The sequence below is a fragment of the Hemiscyllium ocellatum genome, chromosome 24 (assembly GCF_020745735.1).
Source record: "Hemiscyllium ocellatum isolate sHemOce1 chromosome 24, sHemOce1.pat.X.cur, whole genome shotgun sequence".
Lineage (NCBI taxonomy): Eukaryota > Metazoa > Chordata > Chondrichthyes > Orectolobiformes > Hemiscylliidae > Hemiscyllium > Hemiscyllium ocellatum.
In genome coordinates this window covers 17,111,394-17,139,365 of record NC_083424.1, presented here as the reverse complement: position 1 = coordinate 17,139,365, position 27,972 = coordinate 17,111,394, and the positions used below count along the sequence as shown (strand labels likewise).

Sequence of the window (27,972 nt, the reverse complement as noted above, 5' to 3'; positions counted from 1 at the left end):
TCTGTTAATTTTGTATTCAAAAAAATGAGAAATATTTAATAATAGAAAGGAAGAACAGAGAAAGACTTGCATTAAATAGTGCCTCTCATGACCACTGGGCATCTTATAGCACTTTATAGCTAAAAAAATTTTGCAAATGCAGTAACTGTAATGTAGAAAATCCAATGGCCAATCTGCACACTAAAATCTAACAATTTAGATTGTTCAATTTAAAGAAACACAATAAAGAATAGACAACCTATTTTTTTTCCTGATTTGACTGAGAGATACTATGGCTGGAAAATGAGAGATACCTCCCCTACACAAATAGTGGCACAGAATCATTTACATCTACCTGAGTAAACAGGTGGGGCCACAGTTCAAAATCTCGTCTGAAAGACAACACCTCCAAGTAGTGCAGACTTGCCTCAGTGCTGTGCTGGAGTGTTAACTCTGACGGTTGTGCTCCGCCCACAACTTTGTGACCCAGAGGCAAAAGTGCCACCAATTGAGCCTCATCAGGCAATGATGTTGGGCAATTTCTATGTCAGGTACCCAAATTAATGTGCCAGTTATAAGGGAAAAGAATCAAAACACACAGTTGGAAATTATGCCAGCAATGTCAAGCGAACCCTTATGTGTTCTAACTCACCAACTTTATCAGTGATTTGCAGAGTGATCAACTAATGCCTGCACTCAAAAAATCAGAGGGGTCAAAAAGAGCCTGCCTACCACATTAGAGGAGGATTTATCAAGAGCAGCTATTGTTTTGTTTTGATCAGCAAACTATGGGATGCTGATTCTGACTTCTTGGTTTTTCAGATTCGCCCGTTATTCTACCTGAGTTTGTCTGACCTGATGCTGGGTGTTTGTTGGCTGATTGGTGTTTTACTCTACAGGGGGTCCCTCAGTGATGGGAGTATTACCTGCTACAACCTCCAAGTGATAGGACAGGTAAGCAGTCACAAGGATGGGGGAGGAGCGACAGAGAGTGATGTTGTGTATCCAAGGCTGAGGGAGATAGACTTTTAATCAGTAAGGGAATCAATGGTTATGGCGAAAAGACAGGAAAGCAAAGTTAAGGATTATCAGATCAGTCATGATCTCATTGAATCATAGAGCACATTTGATGGGCTGAATGGCCAACCTTTACTTCTATGTCTTAAATGAGGGAAGAAGATTATGAAAGGGGTGTTGAAAATCCCCAGAAAATATGTCAGGGAGAATTTTAATCATTTCATTTGTCATCCTTTTCTAATGTTCTTCAATTCCTTGCATATTTCCCCACTCCAGATTCTTTATGGAGTCACTCCGTAGTACATTAATCAAGTTGCTGTTCTTGTGTAAACTTGAAGAACTGAATGCCCACGGGATATATGACATGGGGGTGCCGGTGTTGGATTGGGGTGGGCAGAATTAAAAATCACACAACACCAGGTTATAGTCCAACAGGGGGTGGTGAGATAAATGGGATAAATCTCACTCCCCCATCAGCTCACAGCCTCATTCCTGATGAAGGGTTTTTACCCGAAATGTCAACTCTCCTGCTCCTTGGATGCTGCCTGACCTGCTGTGCTTTTCCTTCAATACACTCTTATCCCTTAGTAGAAGGAGTATTGTATACCTCAAAGAATAAAAATCGTGGAAGATTGGGACTAACCTGGGAAATGTTCAGTACATCAGTTCTGCAAGCAAACAAACTTCCTTTTGTGGGCATTTGTTCTCCATAGAAAAATGATCTTTCTTGATTATATGTTTTTGGAGATAAGTCTCTTGATTAAACTTAAAATATAAGCCATAGCTATTAATTTAACCTGGGGCAGTGTTGTAGAGGAATAAGATGGTGTTATTTTCTGGGTCTGTAGATTGTGAAGGAGCAAAAATGGCCTTTGCAGTGATATGTACTTCTTGTCAGATGTGGGAGTTTAAAGAGAGTTTAAGGGTTACAGTGGATTATATCTGCCATAAATGCTGTTGGATGCGAATCTTATCAGATCGAGTGGATTTGTTGGAGAGACTGATAGAAGTGATGAGGAATTTGCAACAGCAACAGTATGTGATGGATGGCAGTTATAGAAAGGGGGGAAAGTCTCTGATACAGTCACAAAGAAGAGTTAACTCCAGGAAGGGTGAGAGAGGTCAGCACCGAGGGCAGGAGTCTTTTGTGGATATACCCATTTCAAACAGGTATGCTGTTTTGGAAAATGTAGGGGGTGATGGATTCTCAGGGGAACGTAGCATGGACAGCCAAGTTTCTGGTATTGAGGCTGGCTCTAATGTAATGTGGGATACGTTGGCTTCAAAGAGATCAATTGTGTTAGGGGATACTGTAGTCTGAGGTATAGGCAGACGTTTCTGTGGCCGGCAGAGAAAAAGAATGGTGTGTTGTTTCCCTGGTGCCAGGATCAAGGATGTCTCAGACAGGGTGCAGAATGTTCGCACGGGGGAGAGGGGGCAGAAAGAGGTCATTGTCCACATTGGAACCAACGATATAGGAAGGGAAAAGGTTGAGACTCTGAAGGGAGATTACAGAGAGTTAGGAAGAAATTTAAAAAGGAGGTCCTCAAGGGTAGTAATATCTGGATTACTCCGGGTGCTACGAGCTAGTGAGGGCAGGAATAGGAGGATTGAGCAGATGAATGCATGGCTGAGGAGCTGGTATATGGGAGAAGGATTCACATTTTTGGATCATTGAAATCTCTTTTGGGGTAGAAGTGACCTGTATAAGAAGGACGGATTGCACCTAAATTGGAAGGGGACTAATATACTGGCAGGGAAATTTGCGAGAACTGCTTGGGAGGATTTAAACTAGTAAGGTGGGGTGTGTGTGTGTGTGTGTGTGTGTGTGTGTGTGTGTGGGGTGGGGGGGGGGAAACACCCAGGGAGATAGTGAGGAAAGAGATCAATCTGAGATTGATACAGTTGAGATCAGAAGCGAGTTAAACAGTCAGGGCAGGCAGGGACAAGGTAGGACTAATAAATTAAACTGCATTTATTTCATTGCAAGGGGCCTAACAGGGAAGGCAGATGAACTCAGGGCATGGTTAGGAACATGGGACTGGGATACCATAGCAATTACAGAAACATGGCTCAGGGATGGGCAGGACTGGCAGCTTGATGTTCCAGGATACAAATGCTCCAGGAAGGATAGAAAGAGAGGCAAGAGAGGAGGGGGGTGGCGTTTTTTTAATAAAGGATAGCATTACAGCTGTGCTGAGGGAGGATATTCCCAGAAATACATCCAGGGAGATTATTTTGGTGGAACTGAGAAATAAGAAAGGGATGATCACCTTATTGGGATTGTATTATAGATCCCCTAATAGTCAGAGGGAAATTGAGAAACAAACTTGTAAGGAGATCTCAGCTATCTGTAAGAATAATAGGGTGGTTATGGTAGGGGATTTTAACTTTCCAAACATCAACTGGGACTGCCATTAGTGTTCAAGGTTTAGTTGGAGAGGAATTTCTTAAGTGCGTACAAGACTATTTTCTGATTCAGTATGTGGATGTACCTACTAGAGAAGGTGCAAAACTTGACCTACTCTTGGGAAATAAGGCAGGGCAGGTGACTGAGGTGTCAGTGGGGAGCACTGTGGGGCCAGCAACCATAATTCTATTAATTTTAAAATAGTGATGGAAAAGGATAGACCAGATCTAAAAGTTGAAGTTCTAAATTGGAGAAAGGCCAATTTTGACGGTATTAGGCAAGAACTTACAAAAGCTGATTGGAGGCAGATGATCGCAGGTAAAGGGACGGCTGGAAAATGGGAAGCCTTCAGAAATGAGATAACAAGAATCCAGAGAAAGTATATTCCTGTCAGGGTGAAAGGGAAGGCTGGTAGGTACAGGGAATGTTGGATGACTAAAGAAATTGAGGGTTTGGTTAAGAAAAAGAAGGAAGCATATGTCAGGTATAGACAGGATAGGTCGAGTGAATCCTTAAAAGAGTATAAAGAAAATAGGAGTATACTTAAGAGGGAAATCAGGAGGACAAAACGGGGACATGAGATAGCGTTGGCAAATAGAATTAAGGAGAATCCAAAGGGTTTTTACAAATATATTAAGGACAAAAGAGTAACTAGGGAGAGAATAGGGCCCCTCAAAGATCAGCAAGGCGGCCTTTTTGTGGAGCCACAGAAAATGGGGGAGATACTAAATGAATATTTTTCATCAGTATTTACTGTGGAAAAGGATATGGATGATATAGACTGTAAGGAAATAGATGGTGACATCTTGCAAAATGTCCAAATTATAGAGGAGGAAGTGCTAGATGTCTTGAAACTGTTAAAGGTGGTTAAATCCCCAGGACCTGATCAGGTGTACTCGAGAACTCTGTGGGAAGCTAGAGAAGTGATTGCTGGGCCTCTTGCTGATATATTTGTATCATCGATAGTCACAGGTGAGGTGCTGGAATACTGGAGGTTGGCAAACATGGTGTCACTGTTTAAGAAGGGCAGTAAGGACAAGCCAGGGAACTATAGACCAGTGAGCCTGACCTCGGTGGGCAGGTTGTTGGAGAGAATCCTGAGGGACAGGATGTACATGTATTTGGAAAGGCAAGTACTGATTAGAGACAGTCAACATGCTTTGTGGGTGGGAAATCATGTCTCACAAACTTGATTGAGTTTTTTGAAGAAGTAACAAAGAAGATTGATGAGGGCAGAGTGGTAGATGTGATCTATATGGACTTCTGTGAGGCGTTCAACAAGATTCCCCATGGGAGACTGGTTAGCAAGGTTAGATCTCATGGAATAAAGGGAGAACTAGCCATTTGGATACAGAACTGGCTCAAAGGTAGAAGACAGAGGGTGGTGGTGAAGGGTTGTTTTTCAGACTGGAGGCCTGTGACCAGTGGAGTGCTGGGTCCTCTACTTTTTGTCATTTACATAAATGATTTGGATGTGAACATAAGAGGCACAGTTAGTAAGTTTGCAGATGACACCAAAATTGGAGGTGTAGTGGACAGCGAAGAGGGTTGCCTCAGATTACAACAGGATCTTGACCAGGTGGGCCAATGGGCTGAGAAGTGACAGATGGAGTTTAATTCAAATAAATGTAAGGTGTTGTATTTTGGGAAAGCAAATCTTAGCAGGACTTACACACACTTAATGGTAAGGTCCTAGGGAGTGTTGCTGAACAAAGACACCTTGGAGTGCAGGTTCATAGCTCCTTGAAAGTGGAGTCGCAGGTAGATAGGATAGTGAAGAAGGCATTTGGTATGCTTTCCTTTATTGGTCAGAGTATTGAGTATAGGAGTTGGGAGGTCATGTTGCGTCGGAACAAGACATTGGTTAGGCCATTGTTGGAATATTGCGTGCAATTCTGTTCTCCTTCCTATCGGAAAGATGTTGTGAAACTTGAAAGGGTTCAGAAAAGATTTACAAGGATGTTGCCAGAGTTGGAGGATTTGAGCTATAGGGAGAGGCTGAACAGGCTGGGGCTGTTTTCCCTGGAGCATTGGAGGCTGAGGGGTGATCTTATAGAGGTTTACAAAATCACGAGGGGCATGAATAGGATAAATAGACAAAATCTCTTCCCTGGGATCAGGGAGTCCAGAACTAGAGGGCATAGGTTTACGGTGAGAGGGGAAAGATATAAAAGAGACCTAAGGGGCAACATTTTCATGCAGAAGGTGTTACGTATATGGAATGAGCTGCAAGAGGAAATGGTGAAGGCTGGTACAATTGCAACATTTAAGAGGCATTTGGTTGGGTATATGAATAGGAAGGGTTTGGAGGGATATGGGCTGGGTGCCGGCAGGTGGGACTAGATTGGGTTGGGATATCTGGTCAGCATGAACAGGTTGGACCGAAGGGTCTGTTTCCATGCCGTACATCTCTATGACTCTATGATTCTATGTGAGCATCCTCCCACTCCACCACTCACAACTACATCTATAAAGTCTATTTATTTCTCCCTTATTTGCTTATCTAGTTTCTAGCTGCTCTTTGGGTTAAAGAGTTTCTCTTCAACTCCCTCTTAAAATAATTAGTGACTACCTGATATTTATGGTAGTTAGTCTTCCCCCACAAATGGAAACATCTATATCAGAACTTGCGGTACCAAAACAGCAACTAGGCGATAAGGCAATAAATAATTTCCTGTTGTTGTAATGCTGCATACTCTGTATTACAGGTGCTATATATCTCATCTTTTTGCTACACCTTGAACTATACCTGGTGCCTGTACAGGGATCTTAAGTCAAGAATCCACGCAGTGATGAACAACACATCTCACCTGGTGAGTGATTCTCAAAATTACTGCCAGGGAGAGTAGGGATAGAATCATAGAATCCCTACACGTGGAAACAGAATATTTGGCCCAACAAGTCCACACTGGCACTCCGAAGAGTATCCCACCCAGACCTAGTACCCTACATTTCCCCAACTAATGCACCTAGCTTATACATCTATGAACACTATGGACAATTTAGCATGGCCATTTCACCTCTTTGGACTATGGGAGGAGACCAGAGCACCCAGAGGAAACCCACGCAGACACAGGGAGAATGTGCAAACTCCACACAGTCACCCGAAGCTGGAATCAAACCTGGGTCCCTGGTGTTGTGAAGCAGCAGTACTAACCACTGAACCACTATGCCACCCCCTGACTCCAATGGTACCCAAACCTTGTCCTATTCTGATCCCATTTTGAGGCAAGTAAACTTCACATACCAAAAGTGTGATTTGTGGGGAGATCTTTAAGAGTTGGGGGGAATTCTGTGTAAGTGGGGGCTTGTCTGATAGTGTAGGATATGATTGTTATAACTCAAGTCAAGCTCCCTGGTGACCATTGCTGCCTTGGAACTAATGTCGGAGTTTGCAACCTCACTTGTAACTCCCACTTGGGAAGCCCTCCTCCATTCAAATTGTATCATTGTGTTTGAAACATTAATTCTATTTTAGGAAGGTGAAATTTTATAGGGGGCTTTAAACTATTAATTCCCCTCTGCTCTCTAAAAACACTGGCTTACACCAGATTGCAACTGCTCATGGTAACTCACCCTGGGTGATCATTATTTGTGTGTGAACCTAACTCTTGCTATTCAACTATAGGAGCATCAGCTCAAGCAGACTCACTATGTGCACTACCCAACAATGATCGCAAGCATAATTCAGTTTCAGGGGCCACTTGTAAGTTGCCTATTGAAAGCCAGATTGAGCCAGACCAGCTAACATCATAGACCAGGGATCAAATCTGAAAATCTCATTGTCCACAGGGTTCAGTTCACTCTGTCTTTGGCATATTCAATATCTGATCACTTGGCAAGTGAGAATTCCCTTCCAGATCATTTTATTTTTATTGCCATCTGGGGTGAAATTTTGGGCAGCTGTGTCTTTAACTCTCTCCTTCTGAATCAGAAGCACAATTCCTCCCTCATCATGGGAGAAATGATAAACAGAGTTCCTATCTGTTTTAAGTCTGGTATCTGGAAAGATATGTCAGAGAAAGTAATTAAAGTCTAATCTTATATCCAATTCAGGACTCGTGTTCCTCTGCATAAATGTATTTTAAAAACATTTTACCAGCATCAGTTCGATGTCAGGAAAATCAGTCTAAAACTTAAGTCATCCTCATGTTGGGATGGGATTCTGGCAGTAAATTCCTAATGAAGCATTTGCATCTGTACTGTAGGATGGGCTGAGCAACCTCCTATGAAACTATACGTTTTATGATTTCACATCCATGCTATTAGTGTATCTTAGTAACATTTAATGCTGAAATGACAGGTGAGATTGGAACAGGTTCTACAGTTAAACAGCAAGGATATTTCTCGTTACTTCCCTGCTCTCCTCTCCTAAAGCTACTGATTTTGTTTCGTGGCAAACCTGCCCAATCTCTGGCACCACTCCCAGATGAACACCCAGTGAATGTATCTTGTAGGCTATTTAACTGGGAAAACAATTGTGATCCTGTTATATTCAGATGCCCACAATCATGCTCTTTTCTAGCACTGGTGATGAGGCGTGAGAACCCCTGATAAATTTCTCCTCCTTTAGTGGGATTTTTAAAAATTATTGTAGTTCCCATCTACCAGCTGGCTGAAATGAACTAATGCAGCACAAGCTGGAATCAAATGCATTTTCCTAGTCAGAGTGGCACAATGCCGAAAAAATTAAAGTAGGTTGTTTGACCTTTCAAATTGCTGTACTGTTCAATAACATCATGGTCGATATTCTACCACAATAGGCAATGTCCAATCAAGAGAAGCTAATTCTGTTTTGCTTGCAGCTGCCTGGATAACATAATGAACCATTGCTATTCATAATTTTATGCTTTTATGTTGCAATTTTATCACATTTCTTGCATTGTAAGATTTCAAAAGTTATAGCTTTTTGAAAAACTTCACAATTGTCTTGGTTGATGTGCTGGCTTGTGATCTCTTATTTTTATTCTATTTCGAGAAGCCAACTGAAAGCAGTAGCGGATTGAGCAGGATCGTATTAATCTTGTCCAGGTAACGTGTACATTCTTTGTTCTTGCCAGTCATCCTCATCTTTGACCATGCTGACTCCCTACTGGGATCCATGGGTTTCAGTCACTTCTCTAAAGCATCTGTGTCCCATGTGTGAACCCACCGATATTTACTTATTAAGGACAATGCAGACACTCCCCAGTCTTGTTCTCACCAGGTGCCCTTTACCCTTTTCTCCAGAAGTCACTGCCTTATGTTACTCCTGAGAGAAAGTGATTAATAAAACCTCAGACATCTTGGATGTTATAAACAGGGGCACAGAGTACAAAAGCAAGGAAGTTATGATAAACATTAATTCAAGCTCAACTGAAGTACTGTGTCACATGCTAGGCACCAGTCTTTTGGACAAATGTGAAGGCATTGGGTATAGAAAATAATTACAAGAATACTTCCAGAGTTGAGAGTCCTCACTTGTGTGTATAGAACAGAGAAGCTTGTGTCGTTCTCCAAATGTATGGCTGAGAGGTGATCAAAATCATAAAGGGGATTGGATAGAGGAGTTAGGGAGAAACTGTTCCCATTGATGGAAAGGTTAAAAACCAGATGACATAGATTCAGGGTGAATTGTAAAAGAATTAGACATGTCACAAGAAAAATGATATTTTTAATGCAATGATTCAAAAGGATCAGGCATGCACTGAGATTGTGGTGGAAGTAGATCGAGTTGTTGGTTTCCAAAGAAAATTGAATAATTATCTGAGGAGAGAACACCAGCAGAGTGCTGGGGAAAACTGAATCACAAGGCAAGCCGAGTTGGTCTCTGTGAGAAACAAAGCTCACTCACTTGCAAGGGAAAAAACACACTGAATTCAACAAATACTCGATATTTATATAATTTGGTTCCCACATTTTTTTTCTTATTTCACTGTCTCTCTCCCCCCCCCCCCCCCACCCCCACCCCCGTTTACATCCTCCACTTCCCTAAGACCGGTACCCATTACTCCTGTTTATCTCGTGTCTGATCCGGTCTGGTCTGTAAAAAAAATGCTCATTCCTGTTCTCAAAGCCATTTGACCTCATCCTGCTGTGGGCACATCCTTGCCTTTTCACAGCATCTTATCACTAAGCCCTTTTAATTGGGGTTTGTTCCTGTGTTTCTGTAAAAGTGGGAAACAGGTGTTTAGACCTATTGTTTATACAGGCATATTGAGTTTAACTGTCTGTCTTACAGTCCCATTTCTTTCTTGCATACGCTTTTAGCTAATAATTGAGAATTGCAGAAGTAACATTAATTTACCATATCCCACAGTCTCACAGACCAAAAGCCATCTGAGATATCTATGTTCCTCTAATTCTGGCCTCTTACAAGCCTGCTATTTCGCTTTCCAGAATTGGTGGGTGTATCTTTAACTGCTCAGAATCTAGTCCCGGAATTCTTTTCAAAAAGCCTTTCTATTTCTGTGTCATTTTTTAAGTCACTCCATAAATCCAAGCTGTTGTTCACCTCTTCTGATATATTTTAAATGGATTGGTGTAAAGTGTTTTAGGAAATACCTTGGGGCATTTTATGTTTAACATTTTCAAACTTGGAGCCACCAGAGGGAGCTGTAGGTTAAATGTTACAGAATTCTAGATGAAGCTCTCTCCACACCTAAACAGTGTGCTTCATAGAATCATAGAGATTTACTACATGGAAACACACTCTTCAGTCCAACTCATCATGCTGACCAGACATCCTAGATTAATCTTGGCCCATATCCCTCGCAACCCTTCCTACTCATGTACCCATTTGTTTGCCTTTTTTTAAATATTGTAATCGTACCAGCATCCACCATTTCCTCTGGCAGCCCTCCATGTCCCTCAAGATTTTATAAACCTCTATAAGGTCACCCCTCAGCCTCCGATGCTCCAGGGAAAACACCCCCAGGCTATTCAGCCTCTCCCTATGGCTCAAACCCTCCAATCCTGGCAACATGCTTGTAAATCTTTTTCGAATTTCACAACATCCTTCCTATAGGAGAGAAACCAGAATTGCAAACAATATTCTAGAAGTGGCCTAACCAATATCCTGTAAAGCCTCAACATGGCCTCGAACTCATATAACCAATGCACTGATCAATAAAGGAAAACATACTAAATGCCTTCTTCATTATCCTATCTACCGGTGTCTCTACTTTCAAGGCACTATGAACCTGCACTTCAAGGTCTCTTTGTTCAGCAACACTCCCCAGGACCTTACCATTTGCATATAAGTTCTGCTAAGATTTGCTTTTCCAAAATACAGCACCTCATATTTATCTAAATTAAACTACATCTGCCACTCTTTGGCCCATTTGATCAGAAACCTATTGTACTCTGAGGTAACCTTCTTTGCTGTCCACTACACTTCCAATTTTGGTGTCTTCCGCAAACTTAATAACTATACCTCTTATGTTCACATCCAAATCATTTATGTAAATGACAAAAAGTAGTGGACCCAGCACCTATTCTTCTGACACGCCACTAGTCACAGGCCTTCAGTCTGAAAATCAACCCTCCTCCACCATCCTCTGTCTCCTATCTTTGAGCTAGTTCTTTATCCAAATGACTAATCCTTCCTGTATTCCATGTGATCTAACCTTGCTAACCAGTCAACCATGCAGAACCTTGTCGAAGGCCTTACTGAAGTCCATATAGATTATGTCCACTGTTCTGCCCTCACCAATCCTCTTCATTACTTCTTCAAAAAAACTCAATCAAGTAAGTGAGACATGATTTCCCATGCACAAAACCATGTTGACTATCCCTAATCAGTCCTTGCCTTTCCAAATACATGTTAGTCCTGTCCATCAGGATTCCTTCCAACAACTTGCTCATCACCAATGTCAGGTTCCTGGTTATTCCTTTCCACCTTTCTTAAAGAGTGGCATTACATTAGCCAACCTCCAGTCTTCTGGCACCTCACCTGTGACTATCGCTGATCCAAATATCTCAGCAAGGGGCCCAGCAATCATCTCCCTATCTTCCCACAGAATTCTTAATTGTAGAAATTGTAATGTCATTGGAATATCACCTGCTGCTGTTACAGCAGCAGATGCAACCCTGCTTCAGGCAGAACCTGCTGTAATGAGTAACATCAATCTAGTTTCTGAGTAAGATGGAAATTTGAATGAGACATGCCAGATGTCTACTTGTTGCTTCTGAAATAGAAATTCATTTTTCCCACATACATTTGTTTCTCTTGATCTGCTGTTGAAGATTATTAAAGGCACCAAGAATAATATCAAGTCACTAATTGTAATTATCTTCCCAATGCAAAGGAACCTCAATTATCCAAAGGGGAGTATTTTGTTCGGGTAATCGAATTCTGGATAGTTGAATGCCAGATAACATAGTTCAGCCAACCATCAGGACCTTGCCATCTTGCCAGATAATTCGATATTTGGATAATCAAATGCTAAATAATCAAGGTTCCCTGTACCTCTTTCCCATTTACTATCAGTTTCTTACTTGAGGTTAGACAGCTGACTCAATTGGGAGCATGTGTAGTTTGTGCTGGATTTTATGGAGGCTGTTAACTTTCAAGAGGAAGCAGATTGAAGCCGCCTGGAAGTTACTTTGGTTAGGATCCTTACAGCTAATTGAAGAATGGTTTTCACTTATTGACATTGTTGAGATTTTCTCTTGCAGTTCAATTCCTCTCCTCCTGATGGTGCCTGTGTTTTGTGTTGGAAATGGATACACCTGTTATGCTAACCTCAGCAATTTGTAAGTAATGTAAACCCCAATGTGGTTGCCTTGTGATGTTATTAATAACTTCCAAAGTTTTGATGCCCATCCATATCCTCTTTATTATCACAATTGGCAACATCTATCTCTACCATGTAGTTTTGTCTTCTTTCCCTGTGATTTAAATTGTTCCAACATTGTGGTCATGTCTATACTTGCCTGGACCCTAAAATGTGGAATTCCCTCCCTAAATCTCTCTCTCTCTCTCTCACACACACACACACACACACACACACACACACACACTTCCTTTAAGATTCTCCTTAAATTCTACCCCTTGACTAGAATCACAGAATCTTTACAGTGTGGAAACATGCCCTTCGACCCAACAAGTCAACACCGACCCTCCAAAGAGTAATCCACCCAGACCCATTCCCTGACCCTATTACTCTACATTTACCCCAAGCTAATGCATCTAACTTACACATTCCTGAACACTAAGGGCAATTCACCTAACCTGCACATCTTTGGATTATGGAATGAAACTAGAGCACCTGGAGGAAACCCACACAGACACGGGGAGAATGTGCAAACTCCACACAGACTAAACCTTTCTTACCTGAGCGAATATTGTCTTATGTGGCTTGATGTAAATTTTTGTTTGACAATTAGTTCTGTAAAATGCCTTGGGACATTTAACTATGTTAAGTGTCCTACATAGATGAATGTTTATGTTGTTGCAATTGGTGCATTCTCAGCAACACAAGCAGATGACTTGACTTCTGAATAGGTAGCTAATTCCTGGGAAGGTTCTGGCTCCTGAGTAAGGAGCCAAATCCAGGTAAGGACTTGACACCCAGGCTGGTTGCTGACTTCCAGTTATATTTCTGATCACTAGAAGCTGTCATGCTATCTCCAGGCCACCACTGAACAACTACAAATTATGGGTTGATCCTCAGAGTTGAATCCCCCATGTAAGAGGAGTAACATACACAAACCACACAAGGCAGATGTCTTCCCTGGTTGGAGTGTCTGGAACCAGGGGATACAGTTTCGGGATAGACCATAGGCCTGAGATGAGGAAACATTTCTTCACTCAAAGCGTAATGAAGTTGTGGAATTTCCTACTCCAGAGGGCAGTGGAGGCTTCTGAACATATTTAAGAAAAAGATGTGTAAAGTTTTAGATTGTAAAAACATCAAAAAGCATGAGAAGAAAGCAGGAGTATGGCATTGAAATAAGTGATCAGCCATGATTATATTGAATGGCTGAGAGCTTGTAGGCCTTAATAGCCTATTCTTGCTCCTTGTCTCTCTGTCTCTAAACCCATCCCCAGCAATCTGCACAATATGTTTTAAAGAATGACTCACAGGAGTAACTGGATAAACTAAATTGCATGTGGATTATTGAGCTCTAATGTCACAATTTCAATCTTTCATCTTTATTGAATTAACTGATTTGAACCCAGCTGATTCATCATTGCACCAGGTGACTGGTGTGATCTGAAGTCATCAAGTTGTTAATTCACTCATCGAAAACGTGCATTTGCAATTGTATTGCTCTCTGCTAATCTCTGTATTCTATTCTAGGTCAGGGTCAAAGGTTAGAGGGGCAGAGGTTGATGTTTCTCTTCTCTGTTCCACCACAGGTGCCTCCTCCTTCACACTGGAATGCTGAAACCAAACAGTAGTTATGTTAATGCCCATGAGAATGAATGTCACAGTGTGTACCTGTACAGAACCATCATCCTCCTCATTACCTTCTGTTTTACGTTACTTGGACTTGTGGTAAGGTTACAGATTTACTTTATGTTGAGATGCCCCTCCTCCATTTTAGATTTTCCTCCCCTGTTAATTAGCTGATGTGACTGGCGGTAGATGCCTCTTCCTCACAAGCCACCCAAAGTGACTCGATAGCCTCATGCTGTGATTCTCCCTTTATTCTGCATACATGGGCATGACTACTCAGCCTAACAGTAAAAGGGTCAGAGTTCATGTCCAGATCAGCAAGTAGGCTAAATACTATTTATGTGTCCACTTCCCAGGTCATAATTTTTTCTTTTCCTTTGACCACCTGTCCCATCCAGTCTTAAACAGTGACATAGTTCCTCTCTCAAACTTGAAGAAAGTCCATAACCTCACATCTTGATCAATATCCACCCTATGTGATAGAACCCAACGTGGTACAGAAGTTTTGTTTGTGCTCAGCATCACTTCTCAGTAATTATACTCAATCTTCTTCTGATAAGACTTTGACTTTCATGGGTTTTTTTTTCAAACTCATTAACCTGTGGTATTGCCTTCAAGGTTCTGTGAACCTGTCCACCAAATTAAAAAAAAAACAAAGAATGCTGGAAATCAGAAACAAAATAGAAAAGAAGTTTAACAACTTCAAGTTGTTTTGAAGAAGGGTCATTGGACCCAAAACATTGGATCTGCTTTCTCTCCGCAGATAATTTTTCCAGCAATTTCTGATTTTGTTTCATCCACTAAATTTATTTTCATAACACTAAAGTTACTGTCTTGCAATATGAGAATGACAACAAAATTCCATTAATTTTTATTGTTGCACACTTAACCTCACTGAAACACATTGCCACATCATAGTTCACTCCTCCTCTTTGTCAGCATACCTTTGTTTTTATTAGTCTTTTACTGAATTCAACATCCTTCCTATTTCGATATAACCTGCAATTTCAACATTATTCCCTGTCGGCCTACATTTGAATTGTTAAATGATGCAGTGGCCTCAGAACTGAGTTTTTGTGGGACAGCAGTATTCTCTTCCAACCTCCTCCTGTGTAAACAGTTTTTAATTAAATTTTCTCTTCCTTACCTTGACTCCACTCTCTATTTTCTGTATTAATTGCCATGTGGTATCTTGTCAAAGATCTATCATCTGTCTAAAATAACATTATTCCCAGAAACCTCCTCAAAGAATTCTACAAGACTCGCCATCAACCTATTGATATCTACGCTAACTGCCCCTAAGTAATTTATCTAGATGTATAGTAACTTCAGAATGAACTAAAGGCTTAATTCTTTTTTCATAACACAGACATTAAACAGACTTGCCTGTAAATACCTTGATTGCCTCTGTCTGCTTTCGGTACAATGACCACTGTCCAGTCCTCCGTAGGACTCTGAAATATAAAGCACACAAAGTATTTTATTATTGCACTAGAATAACTGTTTAGATGAAGCTGCTTATTTTTGGAGTGGAATTTGAACCCAAGATCTCCTGAATCAGTAGCTGAATCAACACTAATATCACATTACCTCACCACCTCATGCTGGAAAACAGACCAGCTTTAACCAGCCTTCCTCCACTTCATTTTCTTGAAAGGGATTTTTTTAATTGACTAAATTTAAACATTTTGCAACCTTGGTGGTTAATAGTAGGTGGGGTAAAGAATGAGTGTGGATGCAAATGTAGTTTGGATGTACAATTTTAAAAGAATGCTTAGTTCCTTTTTTCTAAATACAGAAAATAATAGGGTTAAATTTATAATATTCAGATGTTCATAAGTTGGACTGGTTAGTGATTGTACTGCTGTGTTTACTTTGATTTGTTTTTAGCTAATTTTCACATTCAGTTCCATTTTTACATTTCACCCAGTTGACCATATGCGAGGCTTGATGCTGAATGATTGTGGGATACTTGACGACTAAGGTATCACAAAAGTCAGCTTGACCCATGCTTCTAGAGAAAACACTGGGCGAGGGATCAATCTGTTGGATTCTTTACTTCCTTTGATGAAGGCTACTGAGGTTAATTGTAACATTACCAGTGCTGCTATGGTTGACAAAAACAAAGGCAGCATTGACTGGGATTAAATTCATCCTGATTATCCTATTCCACCACACATTCAGTTGCCTCATCTGGAAGCTCTAGAATTTTTCCTTTAATTGCTACATTTGGAGAAGCCGATGTTGGACTGGGGTGGACAAAATTAAAAATCACACAACGCCAGGTTATAGTCCAACAGGTTTATTTGGAAGCATAAGCTATCAAAGCGCTGCTTCTTCATCGGGTGGTCCTGCTTCACAACCACCTGATGAAGGAGCAGCGCTCTGAAAGCTAGTGCTTCCACATAACCCTGTTGGACTATAACCTGTGTTGTGCGATTTTTAATTTTGTCCACTTTTTAAGTTGCTCCTTTAAAACATAATTCTTTGATTGAACTTTTGGTGACATGTTCTGCTATTCCTTTAGTCAAATAACTTTTTGTTTGCATATTTGGTACTGATGAAAGGAAGATTTGCCATTGGGCTCATTATAAATTTCTTGACTTAAAAGTAAAGGTAAATATTACTATCAGTATAAACAATGGATATAAATAATACAAACACAATATTTATCTAAGCCCAGATCATAAAGCTAATTGGACTTCTTCCAGTCAATGGCATTGATATTGTTAAATTGCCCTGAGAGCTTTGCCTAACTGGCATTCTTGACTTTTCAGTCTTTGGCTTTCATGCAGACCTTGCTTAAGTACCCACAATGTCTGTTTTGTTATTCATAGTATATACCTAAAGTAGAGATGTTTCTCATTATTTCTGTCGGGACTTGTGCATGCACTAGATCCAGAGGTTGATCATTCTCAACTTGCAGAACAATAGGTCCTTAAAACTAAGAGGCTGTTTTTACATGCTGTATTGATTAGATTAAAAAGGCTTTGAGATTGTTGAAGGCAGAGTGATGGATGTGATCTATATGGACTTCAGTAAGGTATTCAACAAGGTTCTGCATGATAGGCTGGTTAGCAAGGTTAGATCAAGTGGAATACAGAGAGAACTAACCATTTGGATATAGAACTGGCTCAAAGGTAGGAGACAGAAGGTGGTGGTGGAGGGTTGTTTTCAGACTGGAGGCCTGTGACCAGTGGTGTGCCACAAGGATCGGTGCTGGGTCCACTACCTTTTGTGCACGTAAACATAATAGGGATGGATTTTAAGTTTTCAGATGACAACAAGAAGGTTACCTCAAAGTATAACGGGACCTTGATCAGTTGGGCCAGTGGGCTGAGGGGTGGCAGATGAAGTTTAAATCAGATAAATGTAAGGTGTTGCATTCTGGTAAGACAAATCAGGATAGGACTTTTATACTTAATGGTAAGGTCCGTGGGGAGTGTTGCTGAACAAAGACCTTGGAATGCAGGTTCATAGTTCCTTGAGAGTAGAGTCATAGATAGATAGGATAGTGAAGAAGGAGTTTGGTATGCATGCCTTTATTGGTCAGTGCATTGAGTATGGGAGTTGAGAGGTCATGTTGCGGTTGTACAAGACATTGGTTAGGCCACTATTGGAGTACTGCATTCAATTCTGGTCTCCCTGCTGTAGGGAAGGAGATGGTTCAAAAAGGATTTACAAGAATGCCGCTAAGATTGGGGGGTTTGAGCTAGAGGGAGAGGCTGAGTAGGGTAGGGCTATTTTCCCTGGAGCGTTGGAGGCTGAGAGTCCTGAAGAAGGGTGATACCTGAAATGTTGACCTCTCCATTTCCTGATGCTGCCTGGCTTGCTGTGCACTTCCAGCCTCCTGCTTGTTCACCTCAGATTCCAGCATCTGCAGTTTTTTTGGTCTCTAACTAAGGGTGACCTTGATTGGCATAGATAGGGTGAATAGCCAAGGTCTTTTTCCCAGGGTAAGGGAATCCAGAACTAGAGGGCAACGGTTTAAAGTGACAGTGGAAGGATTTAAAAGGGACGTAAGAGGCACCCCTTTCATGGAGGTGGTGGTGCATGTGTGGAATGAGCTGCCAAAGGAAATGGTAGAAGTTGGTACAATTACAGCATTTAAAAGGCACCTGGATGGGTACATGAACAGGAAGGGTTTAAAGGGATATGGGCCAAATGCTGGCAAATGGGATTAGCTTAATTTAGGACATCTGGTCAATATGGACCGAAGGGTCTGTTTCTCTGCTGTGCAGTTCTATAACTTTATAATAATAGGCCATTGTTTGACTAAAATGTTATAACACTTTTAAATGTTTGTCAGAATCATGGTGACTAATCATCTAAAGACTAATTAACTTGGTAGTTCTTATTTGTTTCCATTCATCTCTGCAGATTCTTCTAATTAAAACCCGGATCCTCTATAAGAAACTAGTAACTTTGACTGGATTTCTCGGAGACCAGCAATGGGCAAAGATCAGCATGATTGAGAGGAGAATCTTCCTCTATCCCACAGCTTTTCTGTTCTGTTGGGGACCAGGTTAGTAGACTCTAACCACACTCTAACCAGGTGTTGTGTGAGACTCTGTGGATGTGATAATGAACCAAAGTAGAGGGTGGTGGGCACATTGCTCAATTCATTGAATCCCTGCTGTGCGGAAGCAGGCAATTTGGGTCCACACTGACCCTCTGAAGAGCATCTCTCCCAGATACACCCTCCTGCCCTATCCCTGTAATTTCCCATGACTGATCCATGAGCGTGCACACTATGGGCAATTTAGCTCGGTTAATCCACCTATCCAACACATCTTTGGACCATGGGAGGAAACCGGAGCACCTGGAGGAAACCCATGCGGAAACAGGGAGAGTGTGCAAACTCCACATGGATAGTTGCCCGAGGCGGAAAAAAACCTGGGTGCCTGATGGTGTGAGGCAGCAGTGCTAACCACTGAGCCACGTGTCACAGTTATTCAACTATTTAAGATGCATCAAATGATACCACATGAATCGTGTGTTTTAGCCTGCCTGAGACTCTGGAAAAGTTCCAGAGGATTAGTAAACTGTCGCTAATCCCTACCGATAACTAGGACAGAGTGTATTAAAAAAGATGTAATAGCAGAGCATTTAGAAACTCATTAGAATCAAATAGAATCAGCATGGGCTCATGAAAGGGAAGTCATACCTGACAAATTTATTGTAGTTGTTTTAAGGAGGGAACAGGTAGGATACATAAAGGAGAAGCTGTGGATTTAATATATTTGGATTTCCAAAAGGCATTTGGTAAACTACTGAACATAAGCTAATTCAAAAGCACCTATGGTTTTGGAGGTATTAGCACAGATAGAGGATTAGCTAACTAACAGAAGATAGGTGGGAATAAGGAGACATTTTTATGATGGCAACTCATAACTAGTGGAGCATCAGAGAGATCAGTGCTGAAGCCACTAATATTTGCAAAATATATTAATGACTTGGATGACAGAAGAAAATATGTTGCCAAGTTTGGGATGACACAAAAATAGGTGGGAGGCAAGTGGTGAAGCTGGCATAAGGAGACTACAAAGAGATACAGACAAATTAAGTGACGGAGGTAACAATTTGGCAAATGGAATATAATGTGGGAAAATGTGAGGTTATGCACTTTGTCAAGAAGAATAGAGCAGCTGAATATTATTTAAATGGTCAAAGACTGCAGAAAGCTACAAAAAAGGAACATTTGGGTCACCTAGTGTATAAACCAAAAAAGCTACATCCAGGTTCAGCAAGTAATTTGGTCCCTTTCTTTAAATGAAAGGTATATAGAGGAACCTCAATTATCCAAATCTTGATTATCCGAATTTTTGATTATCCGAACTTTGGATTATCTGAAGAGGATCTCAAGGTCCCGATAGAAACGTTACATCAAAGAGGTGTTTCCAACACTGATCGCGCCTTTTGTTTGCAATGAGTATAAAATGAACTTGGCTTACTGAAATGCTGCCGAGAACAGTCCTGGACATTGATGGGAGCCCAGACACCGTCTCCAAATGACTGACCCCCCTCCCCCCATAATCTCTCCAACATTGCCCTGTACAGGTTGGATGGGGTGGGGGGGGGGGGTTGCACAGCGTGGCAGGGTCAGACGGTAGATGGGGGCAGATGGAAGGGGGGAAACGGGGTCTTACATGCAGTGTGCTGCCGTCTAGTCTTCTGAACAGGGAGTGGACTTAGCAAGTGCTTGCTGTGTCAATTTCATTGAACTGATGCGGGTGGGGGGGATGGGGCGAGGCTTCAGCAAAGCTGCAGGTCACTTTCAAGTGTGTGTCTGCTCAGAAACAAACCCGGAGTCAGAAAAAGGGAGCAAGGCAGGCAGAGCGAGGAAAAAGGAAACTTCAAAAAACTCCAAGTCTCAGAGAAGAGGAATTGAATCAATTAACCGAATAATCAATTATCCGAACGAAATAGTGCCTGCCCTTCTCATTCCATATGATGCAGTCCAATAAAGTTTCACTAAATTGATATCATGTACAGAGGAATTTTCCAATGAAGGAAGATTAAGTAGGGTGGGCCTGTATTCATTGGAGTTTAGATGAATGAGAGACCTTATTGAAACATACAAGATTCTTAGGGGTCTTGACAGGATAGGTGTGGAGAGATTGCTTCTCCTTACAAGAAATCTGGAACCAAAGGGAATAATCTCAAAGTAAGGAGTCATCCATTTAGACAGAGATGAGGAAGGATTTTCTTTCTCTTAGCGTGGTGAATCTGTGGAATTCTTTCCTGCAGAGGGTTGTTGAAGTTGGTTCATTAAGTATACTCAAGGTTGAAACTGACAGATTGTTAATCAGTAAAGGGATTGAGGGATATGGGGAAAAGTGAAGTGCAGAATTATCAGATGATCTCATTGACTGGTAGAATGGACTGGTTGGGTCCACTGGCCCACTACTTCTGCAAATGATAGTCTTAAACTAAATGTGCTAGAGCAGAGAATTGCCAGGGGGGCAAATGTGTGTTAAATAGATTTCAATATAGCTCAGATGGCTCCATTAATAATCCTTCATGAAATATACATGAAATCAAAAACATTATTTGCACAGTATGCTATTGAGGTTATATTCTTCTCTTTTGCATTAAATATCTAGGTCTTTAAGGCAGTGCACCACCAAAGTTAGTAAGAGTGAATGACAGCACAGGGTAAACCAGAAAATAGTGATATGGTGACCATACACTTGTATTTTAAAGTCCTGAAGTTTCAGATTAAGGGAAGCCCAAGAGAGGAGAGTGTGGAGGAACTGTTCATGTATTGTCAGTGGGTCAAAGTCCTAGAATTCCCTTCCTAACAGCACTGTGGGTGTAGCTACATCCTGTGCACTGGAAAGGGTCACAAAGGTTATGAGGAACGTCCTTCTCAAGGCAATTAGAGATGGACAATAAATGTTGGTCCACGGAGTGATCCCATGAAGAATTTTTTTTTTACAAAGATTGCTCTTAGAAGCGAAGACAGTAAATTTAGACAGATTATATTCGGCACACTATAACTCATCGTCATTCTGACAGGGAGAAAACTTGAGAGAGAAAGAATGAGGCGTTAACATAAATCAATGAAGGATGCAGCTAACTATGTAATCATGCCATAAGCAGAACCCTTAGAGAAAAAAGGTCTGAGGGAGAAACAGCACTCTACCAAATTGGTATATACACAGTGTGAATAAGAGTTGGCATTACGTTATCAGTTATCTATATATACATGATACAGTAGAGGACATAAAGATTACCAACTGAATCAACATGAAGATGACTGGAACAAACCGTGTCTAGGATTAAGGGCAGACTGGATGATGTTGCAGAACTCCCTTCCTTGGTTACCACAATTCTAAACCAGAGGCAAGTTCCGCAGGTTTGAGAACCTGGAAAATAATTTTAAAAGGAAAAATTGATGCGGGTGATGATGGCAGTGGTAGAAGAATCATATAGTCCCTACCAGTGTGGAAACAGGCCCTTCAGCCCAAAAGGTCCACACTGACCCTCCGAACAGTAATCCACCCAGACCCATTCCCCTACCCTTTTATTCTATATTTACCCCTAACTAATTCACCTAACCTGTGCATCTTTGGACTGTGGGAGGAAGCCCACACAGACACGGGGAGAATGTGGATACTCCACACAGAGTTGTCTGAGGCTGGAATTGGATCCAGGGATCTGGCACTGTGAGGCAGCAGTGCTAACTACTCAGCCACCATGCTACCCCCTAGAAGGATGAATATAAAATATTACAATTATAGAATCATGAGATAAGGATTGACAGGTTAGAAAGTATCATCAATAAATGAGAAAAAAAGATTGTGCCAAATATTCTACAGGTGATAATTTTTTTTGTTTTTAAATGATTTTATTTATGATTTTTTTCTCCTTAGCAACCATTCTGGCCATGGTTAAGCTGTTGAACCCGATGGACACACCTTCTCTTTATGCTGTACTCTACATCTTACAGGTGAACTTTTCAAAACAATATTTAGTGATGGTGGTGGGGTGGGGGTTGTAATACATCTTTCTCTCCTAAGTTTTCTCACTGTCAGAATGACTAGATGTTGTGGAATGACTCTAACATAATCTGGCTAGGCTAATTCCCTTCCCTCCTTTGAAGAATATTTAAAGCAATTATTTTTGTTAGTGCCATAACCTGGGCCAGCATTTATTGCCCATTCCTAATTGCCTTGAGAAAAGGATGGTGAGTCACCTTCTTTAATCTTTGTAGTCCATGGGATGTAGTTGCACCCATGGTGCTGTTAGGAAAGGAGATCTAGGAGTTGGACCCAGTTGCAATAAAGGAACAGTGATACAGTTCCAAGTCAGAACATTGTGTGGCTTGTAGAGAAATTTGCAGGTGGTGGTGCTTCCGTGCATCTGTTGCTCCTGTTCTTTGAGGTGATAGAGTTTGCAGTTTTGGAAGGTGCTGTTGAAGGAGTCTTGGTTAGTTGCTGCAGTGCACCTTCTGGATCAGAGTTGGCCAACTCTGAATGGAAAAAAGTCCCATGTAACTGAGGGAGGAGGGTGTTGGCAGTGAGCAAATGTTAGTAAGATAATGTTTGCTACAATATCAAAACATCAATTTCAGGCAAAAAAACAAAATCAAAGCAATAAATTGATATTTTTAAAATTAGCACGAATAACTATTTAAAAGTGCCAAGCCCTTGAGCTAACTAATGCAGAGCGTAAATATGCCTAGGTAGAGAGGGGAGGTTTGGCTGTCATATTTGGAGCCAGGAAGTCCCACCAATATCTTTATGGATGTAAATTTGTAAAAATTGAGGACCACAAACCTCTGCTAGGGCTACTAAAGAGGACAAGGCAGAGCCGTCCATGGCTTCAGGCTAAATTCAGTGATGGGCTCTAACACAAAGTACATATAGTTTCAAGATGGAACACCATCTGGGAGGCCAAGTAGAAAATGCAGGTGCATTGAGCCGCCTCTTGCTGGCAGGTACACCACTGCCGCTGGAAGAGTCCATAATGGTTTTAAATTTTCTGGACACACTTCCAGTCACAGCTGACTATATCAGACTTTGGATACAGGAAGATCCAATCCTGGATAACCTGAAACAGCTGGTGGTGATGGAGGAACTCAAAGGACTGTCACAACGAGAATTCAAATGTCTTTGGACCCGGAGAGACCATATCACAGTAGAGGACAGCATATCACTATGGGGAACAAGAGTGATTGTCCCAAGCAAAGGTTGCCATTGGATATTGTTCAAACTCCACCAGGATCATCCAGAGTTTCAAAAATGAAGATGTTGTTGAGAAGGTATATCTGGGGACCAGGACTAGATGCTGACATAGCCACATCGGTAGGACAGTGCCTAGAGTGCCAGCATGGACAGAAATTATCACCGACAGTTTCCCCCACATTTGTGGGAATGGCCAAGTAAACCCTGGACTCAGTTACACGTCAACTATGCAGATCCTTTCATGGGCTCAATGTTTTTAGACATCATGGATACCCACCCAAAGAGGCTGGACATGCAGTCAGTTCATTCAGCAAACATGGGGACAATGATAGAAAAACTACAGGTATCTTTTGGATGAGGGACCAGTTATAATATTTTTAAGTCAACGGTTGATACAAACCCTGGTGGGAATACACTTGTGAGGAGGATGCAAAGAAGCTTCAAGGGAATTTAGACAGGGTTACATGAGTGGGCAAGAACGTGGAAAATGGAATGTAATGTTCATAAGCGTGAGGTTATTTACATTGGTCAAAGGCATGAAGATGCCAAGTATTTTTTGACTGGGGAGAGATTTGAAAATGTTGATGTCCAAGGGGACTTATGTGTGCTTGCTCATAATTCACTAGAAGCTAGCAAGCAGGTTTAACGAGCAGTTTGTAAAGTTTAACAAGCAGTGTTAGCCTTTATTGCCAGAGGATTTGAGTCAGAAGTAAGGAATTCCTGCTTCAGTTGTAGAGATTACACCTGGAGAAAAGGTCCTCTTGTGCAGGAAAGAATATAGTTAGGGGTATAAAGGGAGTGCAGAGGTTCACTAGACTGATTCCTGGGATGTGGGACTGTCCTATGAGAAGAGATTAAGGAGACTGGGCCTTGTATTCTTTGGAGTTTAGAAGAATAAGAGGCAACCTCATAGACACTTACAAAAATTGAAGATACAGAAAGGATTTTCCCCAGGCTGTCGGGTCTCGAACTAGGGGACCTAGTCTCAGAATAAAAGATTCGGACTGAAAATGAGGAGGAACTTCATCAGTCACAGGGTGGTGACATTTTAGAATTCTCTTCCCCAAAGGACTGTGGGAGCTCGATCATTAAGTTCAAGACAGAGATTGATTGATAGATATCTAATGAACATCACGGGATATAAGGATAGTGTGGGAACACAAGGTTGAGGTAGATGATCAGCTATAACCTAAAAGCTCAAGAGCCTATTGTTACTGCTATGTTTCTAAGTTCCAATCTTGGTCAAGACCAGTTTTAAAACAAATTGAAATCTGAAATCCCAGTCATTTACTGAATGAAACTACAAGACCTTAAGAAATAGTAACAGGAGTAGACTGTTCAGCCCCTCAAGTCAGCTTCGCCATTCAATAGGGTTATGGCTGATCCAGCATTCCTCACACTCTCTCTCCCACCTTTTCCCTGTTACCCTTGATATCCCTACTGATCAAGAATATCTCTCTCTCATTCTTAATTATACACAAGGACTCTGCCTGATAGCTGTCTGTGGCAAGGAATTCCAAAGACTATCAACCCTCTGAAAGAAGAAATTCCTCCTCATTTCTGTTAAATTGTCACACTTTATTCTGAGACTGTGCCCTGTGGTTCTATACTGTCCCAGTAGGGGAAACATCCTCTCAGCGTTTAGCCTGTCAAGGGCCTTAAAAATCTATATGGTTCGATGAGATCACCCCTCATTCTTTAAGACTCCAGTGAGTACATTCCTAACTTATTTAGTCTTTGCTCATAAAACAATACTTCCATAGTGGAGATCTTCCTAGTGAACCTTGCCTGAACTGCCTTCAAATGAAATATTTCCTTAAATAAGGGAACCAAACTGCTCACAGTACTTCAGATGTGGTCTGATCAGCACCTCGTACAGCTCCAGTAAAACGTCGCTACTGTTTTACTCCAACCCCTTTGAAATAAGGGCTACTATTCTATAAGTGGAATTAAGAATTTAGCGAAGACCATAAGTCCACTGTCAGAATAACTCATCTGGATCACTATTGTCCTTTAGTGAAGGAGACTGCCATCCTTACCTGGTCTGGCCTACATGGGACTCCAGACCCACAGCAATGTGGTTGACTCTTAACTGCCCTCTGGCAATAAATGCTGGCCCAGCCAGCAATGCCCTCATCCTGTGAATGAATAAAGAAAAAAAATGCAAGGGTGTGGAAAAGACTTACAAGAATTTTACTGGCATTGGAGGGTTTGATTTAAAGGGGAAAGGCTTGATAGGCTGGGACCTTTGTCCCTATTGTGTTGGATCTAAGGGGTGATCTTAGAGGTTTATGAAATCATGAGGGGCATGGATAAGGTGAATAGCAAAGGTCTTTTCCCTCAGGTAGTGGGAGTTCAAAACTAGAGGGTATATGTCTAAGATGAGAGGGGAACGAATCAAAGGGAAGCATCCGTTTTAGGGAAAAAGAAACTAGCAATAGAAACAGATCTAAATAAAAATATGCTTTATCCATCTCATACATAACTAGGTCAGGAAAGGCCCTTGGTCTAAACTGTCGTTGTTCATGTGTAGGAAAGTGCTATAGCCAATTGACTCCTGGAGAACCCACAAACATAATAATGACCTTTCTCTTCGTTGAAAAGTGATGTTGATTGAGAGATAATAGCTGATCAGGAATTTAGGAAGAACTCACTTGCTCTGTATCAAATAGTGTTGTAGAATCTGATCTGGGATTGTGTAGTGATTTTCTTGTACCTAACTCGATGATTTACCTTGGCAATACTAGATGCTTAAAATAGAAAACTTCTCAAACAATAGCCCATATCTTAATGAACACAATGCTATATTAGAAAGTATACGTGTTACTTTCAAATGAAAGCATTATCAGTATGTTTCATAAGACATCTACTGAAAACAGAACATTCATTAAAAGGAAAGGAAATTCTTTATATTCCAAGTGTTTCAGAAATCAGCAACACACTACAGGCTCAATTCTATCCATTTTGCTCAGTATCCATTGTGTGACTTCACAAAGATTCGAGATAAATGTTCTCTGACTGAAGGAAGGAAAATCAGATAGTGCTCTTTTTGCAGAATGACTGCTGTACACCTCCTGAGGTTGAAGAGTGGTATTTCCAGATCAGGGTACCAGTTTTGTTGCGTTGCCATAGTCTTACCAGACCACAGAAGCTGCTCTCTCATTAGAGAGAGAAGCGACTGGTGGTGATTTAACCTGAGGGCCTCAGGTGAGGGAGAAAGTTGAGAAAGAGAGCCCTTCATGGTAACCTCAAACCAGTGATGGGAATTAAACCCACACTGTTGGCGTCACACTACTTTGTAAACCAACAAACCAGCCAACTGAGCTAAACCGATTGCAGGAGAAATGCAGCACCTCGCAGATGCCACAAACAGGTTTGGGAGGAGGGATACTGCAAAAAGGGCCATAGGGAAAGGAAAGAGATTGAGGGATAACTATGTGCCAATAAAAGAGAAAACAAAAACCATGTTAATTTTAACATACCTTGCTGCTTTATTTTTGCTCCAGGCATTCACTGCTGCATCTCAGGGACTGCTGAACTGCATTGTGTATGGTTGGACACAGAGAACGCTCCGTTACATGAGACAAAAGGCTCATCGTGACATTGATACACAGACTCCACTCCTCCGTTCTCAAAAGCAATCATATTCTAGCATGCACAATTCCAAAGTGATGAATGAGTAGATCATTACTCCCATTCTCTAAGGATCCTGTTGAGGGATTATAGCCAGAACTGCAATCTTGTCAGTGTCAGAGGAAGCATATTTGTTAACATACAGCATTCATTCAGGAAGTCTGCATCAACCTTAATGCACTTAACAACAGAACTAAGGAAAAGGAAACAATGGTAAAGGATGTGTTGTTGCCCAAATTGTGTATTGTTGAAATCTAGGACAGAGACAGAATATCTGACCCTACATCTGCTCTGCAGGACTATATAATGCAGTAGGATCTCTTTTCACCTTAGATTCGAAATTCATTCCAGACAAGGGCTTGAGTGTACGAATGGTTTAGTACCAATTTTCCCCATAGTTAGTGGTGATACTCTCCTAACTTCCATTTCAGCATTGAAATGGGGAAACCCAGTGATGTGAAACCTTGGGCATAAATCAAGATTTTGAAACTCTGATCCTGCACATCAGAATCAGCTGAAGTAGTCTTGAGTCTGCAGGAGCAATGCCTACAGAGTGCCTCTCCCCCACCCTGTACCCCTGCATAGCTACCCTTTCAAGATTGATTCCCTTTGTGAATGCCACAGTTGCCCCTCCATTAAACACACTGACTGTACACTCCACAACCTAAACATTTGCTGAGTAACTACGTCCGCTGGTTCTTAATCACATCAGTGTGAAGTTTTTACCTATCCACTCTGCCCGAATCCCTCATCATTTTGAACAATTCTATTAAATTTCTTCTTAATTTCTTCAAGAGTAGTCCCACTGTTCTAACTTATACACATAACTGAAGCTCTTTATTCCTTCACATTCTTC

General features: G+C 41.3%; 1 protein-coding gene across 1 annotated transcript in view; it reads left to right on the top strand.

Annotated features, from left to right (window-relative positions):
• The window catches only part of tmem116 (transmembrane protein 116), a 38,879-nt gene extending 11,713 nt beyond the window's left edge, over window positions 1-27,166 (top strand). Inside the window, exons 4-11 of the mRNA XM_060844138.1 lie at window positions 802-933; window positions 6,115-6,219; window positions 8,388-8,437; window positions 12,065-12,142; window positions 13,752-13,890; window positions 18,172-18,316; window positions 22,170-22,246; window positions 26,990-27,166. Of these exons, the coding sequence (XP_060700121.1) occupies window positions 802-933; window positions 6,115-6,219; window positions 8,388-8,437; window positions 12,065-12,142; window positions 13,752-13,890; window positions 18,172-18,316; window positions 22,170-22,246; window positions 26,990-27,166 (903 nt within the window). The remainder of the gene's footprint in view (window positions 1-801; window positions 934-6,114; window positions 6,220-8,387; window positions 8,438-12,064; window positions 12,143-13,751; window positions 13,891-18,171; window positions 18,317-22,169; window positions 22,247-26,989) is intronic.
• The last annotated feature ends 806 nt before the right edge of the window (window positions 27,167-27,972 follow it).